Source organism: Cryptomeria japonica, chromosome 6 (assembly GCF_030272615.1).
Source record: "Cryptomeria japonica chromosome 6, Sugi_1.0, whole genome shotgun sequence".
NCBI classification, from domain to species: Eukaryota; Viridiplantae; Streptophyta; class Pinopsida; order Cupressales; family Cupressaceae; genus Cryptomeria; species Cryptomeria japonica.
The window spans coordinates 676,357,388-676,369,673 of NC_081410.1; the positions used below are offsets into that span (position 1 = coordinate 676,357,388).

Here is a 12,286-nt window from a genome sequence, read left to right on the forward strand (position 1 = left end):
TTTGATTGATCACTTTGTTTAGCATTCAAAGTTTCTTTGTTCAAGATAGGATAGAATGCCTTGGGTATTTTATATTAGAATAATATTTGCTTACCTTATTTAATGGTCAATAGTGTATTATAGGTAGATTAGATTCTTTCTAATTTAGTCTTCAATTACCGAATGTTTCTTTAGGAAACTTCGACAATGTAATTGCCTATATATGTACATTTCATTCCTTTAATAAATAATACAATTACCATTGTTTAACATGGTATCCGAGCGAGTTTTTTAAACTCGCCAAAAAATCTTTGAAAGATTTTTTAGTTTCTTTTTTGAGTTTTTCCTATAATTCGTGAAAAAGGACTAATGTTTTTTTTCACGTGGTGAAACTGGCAATCGAAAGTTTGTCTTTATTTTTTGCGAATCGTGGCTCTACACATCGTGGGTTGGCAAGTCAAGGTTTTTACTTGGAAAATCCAGTTGTTTTCCTATTCAAGGGTTTTGGCACAATTTGGTTTTGCATCTGTCAAAAATCGTGTCTATCAAAATCGCCACTTCTGAGTTTGACATCCTGTGTTTTTCATGTTTTTCCAACGCGATTTTGTGCTTGAACATGCAATCTCAGTTCTGCAAACGCAAATTTTTTGCGCCCAACATAGTTCATTTCTATGTTTTGTCGCATTTTTGCTCGCGATTTTGTGGCTGCGTGACCTCTGTGATTGATGCGAACCTCTATCAAATTGCGTGTCATGGAGTTTTTTCGGCCATTTTATCCGCATTTTTTGGGCAACATTTTTTTTCTAGGCGATTTTCTGAAGGTGGACATTTGCACATTCAACATTGTGGGTTTTCTCTCTACGCTTTTTTTTTTTTTTTGGTCACAATTTTCTTCACGACTGCAACCTATCAAATTTATTTCTTAGTCACGACCTAGGGTTACTAGATCTCTGTTTCAGCAACCAACATATGAGAAAAAAAAAATTGCCTGTAGCTTGTTTTCACAATTTTTGACAAAATCATCTAGTTTCTATACAAATTTCTGAGATTCGACCCAAAGTTTTTGCATTATCTCAAAATTATGGCCTCGAGTTCCATGGCCAAATTTTTCAGTGTTTTTCTACCTTGGAATTTGCGCTTCAGAATTGTCATCGTCTTTACATTGGGATCCATGACTCGGATTTCGTGCAATCAGCGTTTGATTGTTTTTTCACCAATTTTCAGCCTCTTATATTTATCTCACTTTTTGTGCCTCAAAAAGCACGAAAGATGGCATCTTTGACCAACATCATGTTGGAGCACAATTAGAAGTTCAACGGCTTCAACTACAACACCTGGAATCAATGAATGATGACCATATTTGAATATCGCCATCTTGATATGCTCGTTCTAGGTTTGGAATCTCTTCCTACAAATAGACAAGACCAGGACAAATTTGATGACCGCAACCGAGAAGTCGTGATGCTTATCAAACTTTCAATTACTGATGATCAGCTACCTCACATGTCGTTAGGCAAGTCAACTATAGAGATTTGGACTCATCTGAAGGATCTCCATGAAACATCAGACAAGAGTCGTGCGTTCTTTGTGTTTAAAATGCATAAAAAAAACATCAACAGTAAGCACTTAACTAAGTAAACGGGAGTCCCCCACGAGTGAGATACCTAACTAATAATGAATGAAATGGGCCCCAAGTAGGTTCATAAGTTGTAATTTTTAAATATGTTATAAAATAAAGTTACCAGAGCAAATTAAAATATTCTTATTAAAATTATTTTTCTAACTTCTATCTTCCAAATATTTTAATTCTTAGAAGGGGCATGACATGCCCCCCTAGAAACCTTTCAAAGAGGACAGAATGTAGTATCCCTGTTCCTATCCCTTGGGGATGTATCTCCCATCCGTGTCGTTGTAGAGACTAATGCACTATGGGATTGAATGGTAGAGACACAACCCTATGAAACATATTATTTTTTGGTTCCAACATTCTCATCTTTTTGTGTGAAACTCAAAGCCTACAAATTACATTCAACAAAAATTTAGAAATTTTAACTTTTATTGTAGAAAACAGCTAGAAAACACATTGATTGAATGAAATACAAGAAAATATGCATTCATACAAAAGAAAAACATTTATGTTGAAGAAAACTCTTAGATTGGAGATTTCCACAAAGATAAATATGGAACTACTTATCTTTCTTGAATACTATATGACAAATTTACAAAGATATCTATTCTCTTTGGAACAATTCTACGATTCCTTGTTCAGAATTTCTATAATGATTTCTATCATTTCTTATGAATCTCCAGCTCAAAAAATGCACTTTTAAGAATATTTTTTATTGATTTTTCTTTAGTTACTTGGTCCATTTTTAGAAAGAGACCCATGTATTTAGATTACAAAACCTCTAGTTTTCTTTATGCTCATGCAATGTCAATAAGGGCTAACATAAAACGTATTTCGTTACTTGAAGTTTCAAAATTCAAGAAAAATTAATGTCTAGCCAAATACCAACTGGTGAACTTATTCTTGAACCATTCCCTAATTTTCACTTAATTTTCCATTTGTTGTGCCCCAAAACCAAACCTTTTAAGGAATCTTCAACCTGGCACCTATCTTGTCATCTTGGTTTCACACAATTTTTTTTTTAAGGCCCAAGGATGTAAATGCAAAAATGAATAGGAATTAGAAAAAAAGCAAGATATTCGAAGAAAAAAATCACCATTCATCAATCAATTAAAATGAAATACAATGTACATATTTATCAAATATGAAATGGTTGTTCAGTTCATCTTCTAGATGACTATTCAGCTTCTAGTGTATCTAGGAAATATAAAATATTATCCTAATACACCTAGGATTATTTACAATAGTGTTACATCCATCCCTTAATCCATAGGGTAGAGGTAAAACCAATGTTTGTATCGTGCATTGGGCAATTGTTTGTTTCATCTCATTTGTCTGATACAAAGCTCCAATCTCTAACAAAAGGTTTTGCCAGAGTGACAGCTTCTTGTGAACTTTTAAATTTTTCAAAACCAGAGATATTTATTTGGTAGAGACTGGAGTTCAATTTCTCAATTCAACTCAGTTGTCCACAATGCAATATCCCATTTTGATTGCATACCACACCCTTTTGCTATGAAAAATTTCACCACCATTTTTTACGTTGATCAACAACTCAACATTACTTCTCAATGACAAAATTTGCGAATTCATCACCATTTTTTCTACTGATTGAAAACTCAACATTACTTCTAGGTGATGATATTTGCAAAAGAAGGTTGTTCGGCTTTCGTCTATGTCACTTATTTTTTTGAAACGAAGCAAGGTATGTGGAACGCACTTAGTACACCAATCTAATAAGAAGATTTGTACAATTTTTTAAATTTTAACAATTACACTAATGAGGATACTTAGTACAAAGAAGATCAAATAACATCACATGCAAGTATAAAACCACACAACATAAGATATACACGGGGAAAACCCTTTTGGAAGAAAAAACCCACACTCCAAAAGCCTTCTGAATTTATTACAAATCAAAGGACGATTACAAACACTTGCATAGCAAGTTTCTTCCACGAGTTTATAGTGGTGATTTCTAGAACAATTCCAACAGCATAACAATACCTGCAAAATGAATCATATAATCTACTCCACAAACATTCAACTTATAGAGAATAGCAAGCATGAAGGAAGCTTCTAGAGGAAGATGGAAGAGGTAGGCATCCAAATCCACATGGCATAAATTCTAACACCTCTTTGCATGCAATGGAAACTTGTACAAGATTCTCCTTCACCTCTTCCAACCCTCCAAACTTGGGCACTCCATATTTTCCAATAATAGGTACGAGTCATGGTAGATGCTCTTGCACATCTTACAGCTATCATAGAATCTATCATAATTGACAACACTTACAACTATAAGAGAATTTATCATAATTGACTAATAATAGCTTATTCTCTTACAGTTTGTCATATCACAGCTAGGGCACTCACATTCCCCATTCAAGATTGATGGAAAAGCATCTAGTGCATGAGCGATCAACACCAACCAAAAAAAAAATCAACTTGGTTTTTGAGTTTCCGTTCAATTTTTCATAGTTTTTGTTGGTTTTGGTAGTTTGCTTCTATAGGCATTTTGGGCTGAATTTGGGCAAATTGTAGACATCACCTTGTAGAAAGGCCTAATGAGTACCTGCAATTTTAATTTGACAAAAAAGGGATGAAATACAACAAAGTCATGCAAAGTCAGAGGTTTCAACCTCTTCGAGAACTAGTAGAGGTTTGAAAAATTTTGAGAACCCCCGAAACAGCCAACAGTTTCTCATTCTTGATCTGGCACTAACAAGTCCTAAATGGTGTATAATCTCTAATCTCTTTCTTTTAAGCTGATGAAGTGACTTTTCTAAGTGTTTGCATGGTTCCTAATAAGGCAAGAAGCTCCAATGGAGTTGAAAACAAATGTTGAAGTGTGGGTTGTCAATTTGAGGTGTATCAAGAACCCCCGATAGGTTCTTGTTCCCACTCTAAGCCCCAACAAGTTCTAAACATCAACAATTCAAAGTGTGTCGGGAACCTTTGCAAACTCCAACAAGCTCTTGTTCTTGATCAAGTTGATTTCCCTGACAAGTCCCAAGACTTAGAAGTTTTCATAAAGCTCCTAAGGTTGCAAGTTCCCAATGGATCAAAAAAACTCCTACAAGTTTGGGAAACAATGAGTCAAAGGTGAGGCAAGTTCCGAGAACCCCCAAAACCCCTGACAAATTTTGGTTCCCACTCTTACTTTCAATAAAGGCTATGAATGGCAAGTCTCAAGAGTTCCGCATGGGCTCTAAAGCCCCGACCAAGTGATGAAGGAGAGACAAGAAGATAATGTGCCTAGTAAAGCCCAAACCCTAACAAAACTAAGACACAGGGATCACGACAAAGGAAGGAGGTTGGGTGAAAGCACAAGGGTCAAAAGCTTGACCAAGTGCTTAGTGCTCAATAAAGATGACAACCCCAATGCCCGACAAGCAAAAATACTTCAAAAGTTCCAAGCTAGGTGTTGGTTCCCGATAAGGATAGAATTTCCAACTAGTGAAGGAGCATCAATCAGCTTTTCGAAGGACAATTTAGTTCACAATGCGTGGCAAAAGGAGGTTAAATGGTTTGTGACTACGTAGTTTCATAACCAAAGAGAAAAAAATTCAACTTTGCAACTAGTGAAGTATAAAAGGGAAGAAATATGCAGCGATAAGGATCTTTTTGGCCGTGGGAGAAAGGTAGAGACCAAGAAGGCTTTTGGGAAACTAGTTGACAGAAGAATTTGCCAGGAGTAGCAAGCACAAAGGTAAAGAATACCTATGAGAGCAATGACTACTAGAGGAAATGGCTGGGATTAGAAAGAGAAAGGCCATGAAAGAATGCCGCAATGCTAAGTTGCTGAATCATGGAATTTTTCGAGCGATTCTGGGTATGAAAAAAACAAAATCAGAATCTGAAACAAATCTCCATGGGATGCATTTGGGGTTGATGTTTCTAGATGTAGAAATGTTTAGTGATTCTAGTTTGATCTTTTTGATATTCTTAAGACCTATAGTGTTGATTAGTGAACTCAAAACTTATCTATCATGAGATTCTAGTTTGATCTTTTTGATATTGAAAACTGAATTTAAATTAGTATGTTATGTTTCAAAATTTGAAATTTTTAATGGTTTTGTTTAGCATATGTATATGTATATGTATATGTATATGTATATGTATATGTGTATGTATATGTGTATATATGTATATGTATGTGTGTGTATATGTGGGTGTATATGTATATGTATGTGTGTGTATATGTGTGTGTGTGTGTATATAATTTTAGTATATGTATATGTGTATATCTATGTATAAGTATATGTGTATATCTATGTATATGTATATGTATATGTATGTGTGTGTGTGTGTGTGTGTATAATTTTAGTATATGTATATGTGTATATCTATGTATAAGTATATGTGTATATCTATGTATGTGTGTGTGTGTGTGTATATATATATAATTTTAGTATGAATGTACCAAAAACATATCACTATCCAGCCCTCGAAAAAAATTCTTCTGTACTGGCATTTCATACCCTCATACCCATTCCTATTACTATACCTGATTCAGCAACTTAGCCAAATTGTAATGTAATAGTGTTGAATGTAATGTTTTGAAACAAACATTATAAAATCAAATAGGAATCCTTAAGAAAGAATGACCATTCACAATAAACATGAATGTGCCAAAATTTTCACAATATAAACCTGCACTTCTTCATCCTTCTTCAGCCAAAGCTCTAATACCAATGTCCAGCCCAGGAATGTAAATGCAAAAATGAATGGGAGTCAGACGAAAAGCAAGACAATCAATCATCCAGTCATCAAAATGGAAAACATTGTACATATCTATCAATATGAAATGACTCTTCAGTTCATCTTCTAGATGACCATGCAGCTTCTGCTGTATCTAGAAAATATAAAATATCATCCTACTACATCTCATATTATGTACAATATAGTTACATTTTCTGGGATGATTTAGACTTCAATATTGCCATGACTTCAAGAAGAAAATGAAGCTCTGCGATGGACCACGATTCATATGCAAAATGTTTCACTAGCGGAAGATTTCCATGAAACTGTGTTTCCTTGTTTTTAAGATGATCCATTTTTTATCAACGCCACAAAATGGAACCTAGGATAAATAACGTGAGGAGATTTGGCAATAATAAAAAGTATTATTAACTTGAGAATCAGAAATAAAAGGATCCCAACATGTGATAATTTCAAATCTAAACTCCTTGCACCAAATCAGGTTTCTTCTCAAATAGTTAGGATCAAATCTTCTTGTCTCCAAGAAATTTGCCTGCAATTGGATTTCAAGCGATTTGTAACATTGTTAAGAGAATGAGAAAAGAATAGTGTCACCCATTTGTGATTAGAAATGATAAATAGGAGCTAAGCATTGTTAAAAACACTAGATAGGAGTGCCTAAAGTTTCACCTACATAACATCTATGAGAGTGACTACATGCTCAATTTCAACAATTGGATTATTTTCCATATGAGATTGATCCAGAATCAGATTGGATTATCACTGCTGAGATATTTGATAACAAGGACTCAACCCTCTTTGAGGAGGCAATTACCATTACTACAATTGAATTTTGATAAAACAAAACATTCAAGCTTCAACATCATATTTTCTATCTTGCAATGAGACATACCCTCATAGACTTTTGTTTTGTTACTTTGTAATATTAGATTCTAATTTGTAAGGTACTAAGTGAAAATTGATAGTCTAGATTTGAACTTTGAACTTCGAGACAAAGTTTCCATTGTAATTGAAAAAATTAAAAGACAAATTCCATCTTTCATGTCTTAGACTCGTTTGTTTCACTTTTCATCCCTATGCACTTTACTTGGCACGAAATAGGAAAAACAGTGTTTTTTCTCCTATTTAATAAGTACTTCAGCCATTTTCAGTTTGTCCATTTTTCCTGTATTTAATCATAACTAAGCGAATTCCACTTCTACTTTTGGCCTGCCAAGTCAATATTAAATAAATGTAATCCTACTATGGAGTTCACTATCATCATGAATTATTATCGACAATATTGAAGAATTTATAGCATAGAAACTGTTAACATAATGACTTAGTTTAAGCCCTCAGATCATATTGGAGATAAAATTCTTTTCAGTTCTGCAAGACATTCCCCATTGATGAGTATCATTTCAAAAACAAAAATCTTGCAGAATAAGCAAGAGACGTGAACTAGAAAAATATGTGATAAAAATTCTAACATGCATAATATCAGCAGTACCTTTGGAAAAAACTTTTCCAAAACAGCTACAGCTCGACGAGTATTCCATCCATGAAATCCTCTAAGCAAAATATCAGCCTGCGGATGGCTATCACAGGTCAATATAGGAGGACTTGTATGATTTAAAAAATTTGAAGGCAAGAATGAATAAAAATTTCAAAAAAGTTTGCACATGGCAAAAGATCTATAGATACTGTGAACCATTTGAAGATGCATACAAGACATAATTTGAAAGTAACCTCAAACAACATTAATAGTAACAAATGCCAAGAAACAACATAGAAATACATTAGATGTTTCAAGCTATTAGTTTAATCATTCGTACATTTACCAAGATCACCTATTTACGCCAAGCAGAATTAGGAATTAGCCATTTCAATCCCTCAATGTTAAGTAAGATATTTATCCGCCTATCTACCACCCAGAAGTCAGAATCCTTCCCTGCAAATGATATCCCAAGCAAGAACAGACAGAAGAAAGACAAAACAGTACTGAGTTGTGTATTGACTTTGCAGCACATAAAGATAAAAAATTCACATCCAAATGTCATAACAAGATACCATACTCTCTGAAAAAAGACAAAATATAGGCATATGTATTCCTCCAATATGAAAAAATGTTGCCCATCTGAACAATTATTAATTCCAAAAGTTAGAAGAATATTAGATGGTAACTTAAGGTCAATTACAAGGAAATAAAGAACCATACAAAATATTACGAACTTATAGATATGAATCGTAAACAAGAGTTCAGACCAAAGATGAAAAAATTGTCATTAAATCGTCTGACTCGCGATTTATCACGAGTCAAAAATGGTGACGATTAAATTGTCAAAAACTTGTTGCCAATTTTTAGGAAAAACTCACGTGGATTTCTGGGAAAAAATCACGAGGAGATGGTGGAAAATGGCGGTTAAAAAAAGCGATTTTGATTTTAAAGAAATCCTAAAAATTTATCGTAATATACATTTCTTTTGACCACCAAAAGAAAGTGATTTGACACGCACGGGAGAAAAGGCACACGAACACCGACGGGAGGGAGAAAGGGCACGTGAGTCATCAAATCAGGTTTTTGGCCTAAGGGATGATTAAAGTATTATCTATCAGACTGTCTATTTCATCATTTTGGTAAATAAACATTGCATAATATAGAACAAACTTTGTTCTATGTTTCCATCAAACTCAATGCATTTGTTGCCCACCATCATCATTAGAGCTTGTAATTCCATTGACATCTAGCAGTGGAAGATGTTGCACAATCGAGTATCTCTGATCTTGCCATGGAGATGCCTAATTCAATTAGGTATCTAGCCTGAGGAAAATAGAAGTTTCATCTATCTACACCATCATTTTGATAAATAGACATTGTATATAATATGTATACAGCAACCATATTTATATATATATCCAGATATTATTATTTGTTTGTGGTTCTGCTTCTGGTATCCCTTGGTAGCCAGGTGCAGGTTAGATTTTCGATTTCAATTTCAGTGTTACTTTGGTTGGGATTCTTAAAATAGTTTACGGCTGTCATGGCCCTAGACTGGGTTATGTTTAGATTCAGCAGATCTTATAAGTTAAATCTTTCTGTGCTCTTACTTTACCTCGATTTACTCTGCTATCTGTTGGTATGAATTAGCCGGATTGACTCGAGAGTAATCTGATCTTTTATGGGTAATCTTTTGGTGCATTCTCACAGTGGAAAGTTATGGTAATTGTCTTTACTTAGATAAAACAGGGGAATTTAACAAGTATGGCTACAGTTGTTTTACTTTCTGTTTGAGACTTGTCTAACAGTATGCATGAAGAGTGCATAGTTGTTTTGGCAATCTGGTTTTGCAGGATTCAAGTGGAGGTTCCAACATGTTTTATTCAGAACTGCCCTATACCATCATTATCAGAATATGGCATTGTTGTAGTCAATTTCTGCAAACATCTTCGTTGGAATTAGTATGATAGTTGTGACAGGGATTATCAAATGTATTGGTTCGGAATGGCAATTGGCCACTTACTGCTTTTTCTGATTATTTCCAAGAAATTTCTTTCCTTGGGCAAGACCGGAGGTTTTCTTAGCCCGATTCTTTCCTTCCGGTGCCCACACTGAATTGGGTTGTAAACTTTATGTAATTTCATTTAATTAATAAAATTATTCGGCCTTAGGCCCATTATCTATCAAAAAAAAAAATATATGTATATAGCAACCTTCTTACAGGTGATACTAAAATGTACATAAGGCCTTAAAAAAATGTATCATATTATCATCTATTATTAAATTTTCGTATTGCCATTCTCTTATATGCACAATGTATGCATATCACATCCTTCTTACTCAAAATATTGACCTATGCATTTTGCATGGAAAAAGTATTGTCTGTCTATAAGTAAGAAGTTTGATACGACGATACTAAGAAGTATCGTATGTCTGCCAATGACATCTAATGGAAGCATCAATTGGCTTATTTAGTGTGTATGTGTGTTTTTTTAAGAATATTTTAAAAAATAATATATTTTCAAATGTTCGATAAATTTGCTGATTTTTTGCCGAGTCTCGATTTTTTAAAAATTAACTGAGAACTGAACCTAAAAACACAAATACGCATGCCCTTATCCTGGGAAAACCCTCCACCTGAGGGTGAAAAACCCAGCCCACAAAATAAAACTTTTATTGAGATTTCAACAATATGACTTTAATCCTTGCACCATACTGAGAATTTAGACTTCTCAGAATATACAAATGAATACTCAGAACATCAATGATGATCGAACTCCTTAGCTCATTAACTTGCTCATGGGCATGCATACAAGAATCAATATGCCGGAAGGAGAAAAAGTGCCAAGAAAGGAGCACAATATATAATATATCAAATGGCATACAAAATAGTCATCACGATGGGAGATGAGAAGTCACCGACAGCCATAGAGGCTCAGTTACATCACCGACAGTCACAGAAACATAGACGAACAGCCAACATAGCATTAGAAAATACGATGGAGGAAATACGAAAGAAAAACGGTCGACACCATGGTGGAACAAGATGGATAATAGTAACGGTAGCCACAAGAAGATGCCAGGTCACATAATCCCAGTCATCACAATTGAATAACCACGATAAGATACACCAACACGGACATAGAAGAGCAGAATACTTCAAGCACAATTATCCAGCATAAAGCAAAGAAACACGAAGTGCAAATAGAGCCGAAAACGGTAATAAAGATCTCTATTGCAGCTATTTTCTTCAACAGATTATAAGAAGAAATAGCACTGTGCTTCTGTTTTTATCTTTAATATTAATCTCTTTTTGTTGTTGAATTTCTATTAGAGGGAGTTCGAGACGTGTTCTTGGCAAAGTTTTGCATTGACAATTTTGTGTCATATTTCATCAATATGAAGGATTTTGATGTTTACATCTTTGATAAATCTACAGCAAAAGCAACAATTCCATAATTTCTTTATTATACTTTGCTCAAGCAATAGCTTTGAAAAAGTTGTCCTAATCTCACTGTAGTTAGAGAGGCATGTAATTATGATTTTTCATTAATGATGATGGTAAATAACTCCTCATAAATAAGGTGTTGTCCATTATAACTGAAATTCCTTAAGAGTTACCCTATTTGGTCCATAGATTAAAACTCACTGAAAAATCGGCTCACTGGATGCAACTTGTGGGTTTTTCTGCTAACCACTCTGAGTCAAGGCAACTCCAAGTCAAGTCAGCTGAGTGCCCAATGTGTTTTTTATTGTGACTTGACAAAGTTTTCCATTGCGAATCGCAAGTTCTTGGCACAAATTTGCCTACCAATGGATAAAACAAAACCCACATGATTTCATAATGAGTAGTAAGGGGAAGATCCTACATGGAAGTATGAGACACTATGTGTTGTGAAAGGCCAAGTCCATTGTAATGAATGGAAACTTCCTCTAACATGAGGGATTAATAGATTAACATATCACCTTCCTAAAATACATGGACATGATGTGAAGGTGTATGTTAACATGACCGAAGAGGTTACAACAGAAATGGATGCCCTATTTGCCAATTATGATTTGAATCTCAATCCTAATTCATCTATAGATTCCTTTATTGCCCCACATATTCATCACCTGCTTTCCTTTGTTGATGAGACTTTTGAGGGTTCTACTTCTAGTTGTCTTCCTTCTTCATCGACATCCAATTTCTTTATTTCATGCAATGTTCTAGGAGCACAGCCTTCACTTGAAAGTACCAGTTGGAATTAGGAAAACACCACGAGGCTAGAATTACAGCAGCAAACTTTTGGTAGTACAATGATTTACCCTCAATTCAGTGAACAGCCCATACTGGGAAGGGTTGGTGAATGCATTAATAGTCTCCAACAAGGGGCTTATGACTCCCTGCCAAAAAATGGGCCATTGCTAGAGGATGCCTTCAAAAAATACAAAGGTAGTGGTTAGTGATCAAAAGAACGTATGGCCCAGAAAGGCCT

At 34.5% G+C, this 12,286-nt stretch overlaps 1 protein-coding gene across 1 annotated transcript in view; it reads right to left on the reverse strand.

Moving 5' to 3' along the window:
• LOC131044328 (GDSL esterase/lipase WDL1) overlaps nt 1–12,286 on the reverse strand; it is a 105,554-nt gene that overhangs the window by 58,290 nt on the left and 34,978 nt on the right. The window contains exon 2 of the mRNA XM_057977630.2: nt 7,821–7,898. Coding sequence (XP_057833613.2) covers nt 7,821–7,898 — 78 coding nt within the window. The remainder of the gene's footprint in view (nt 1–7,820; nt 7,899–12,286) is intronic.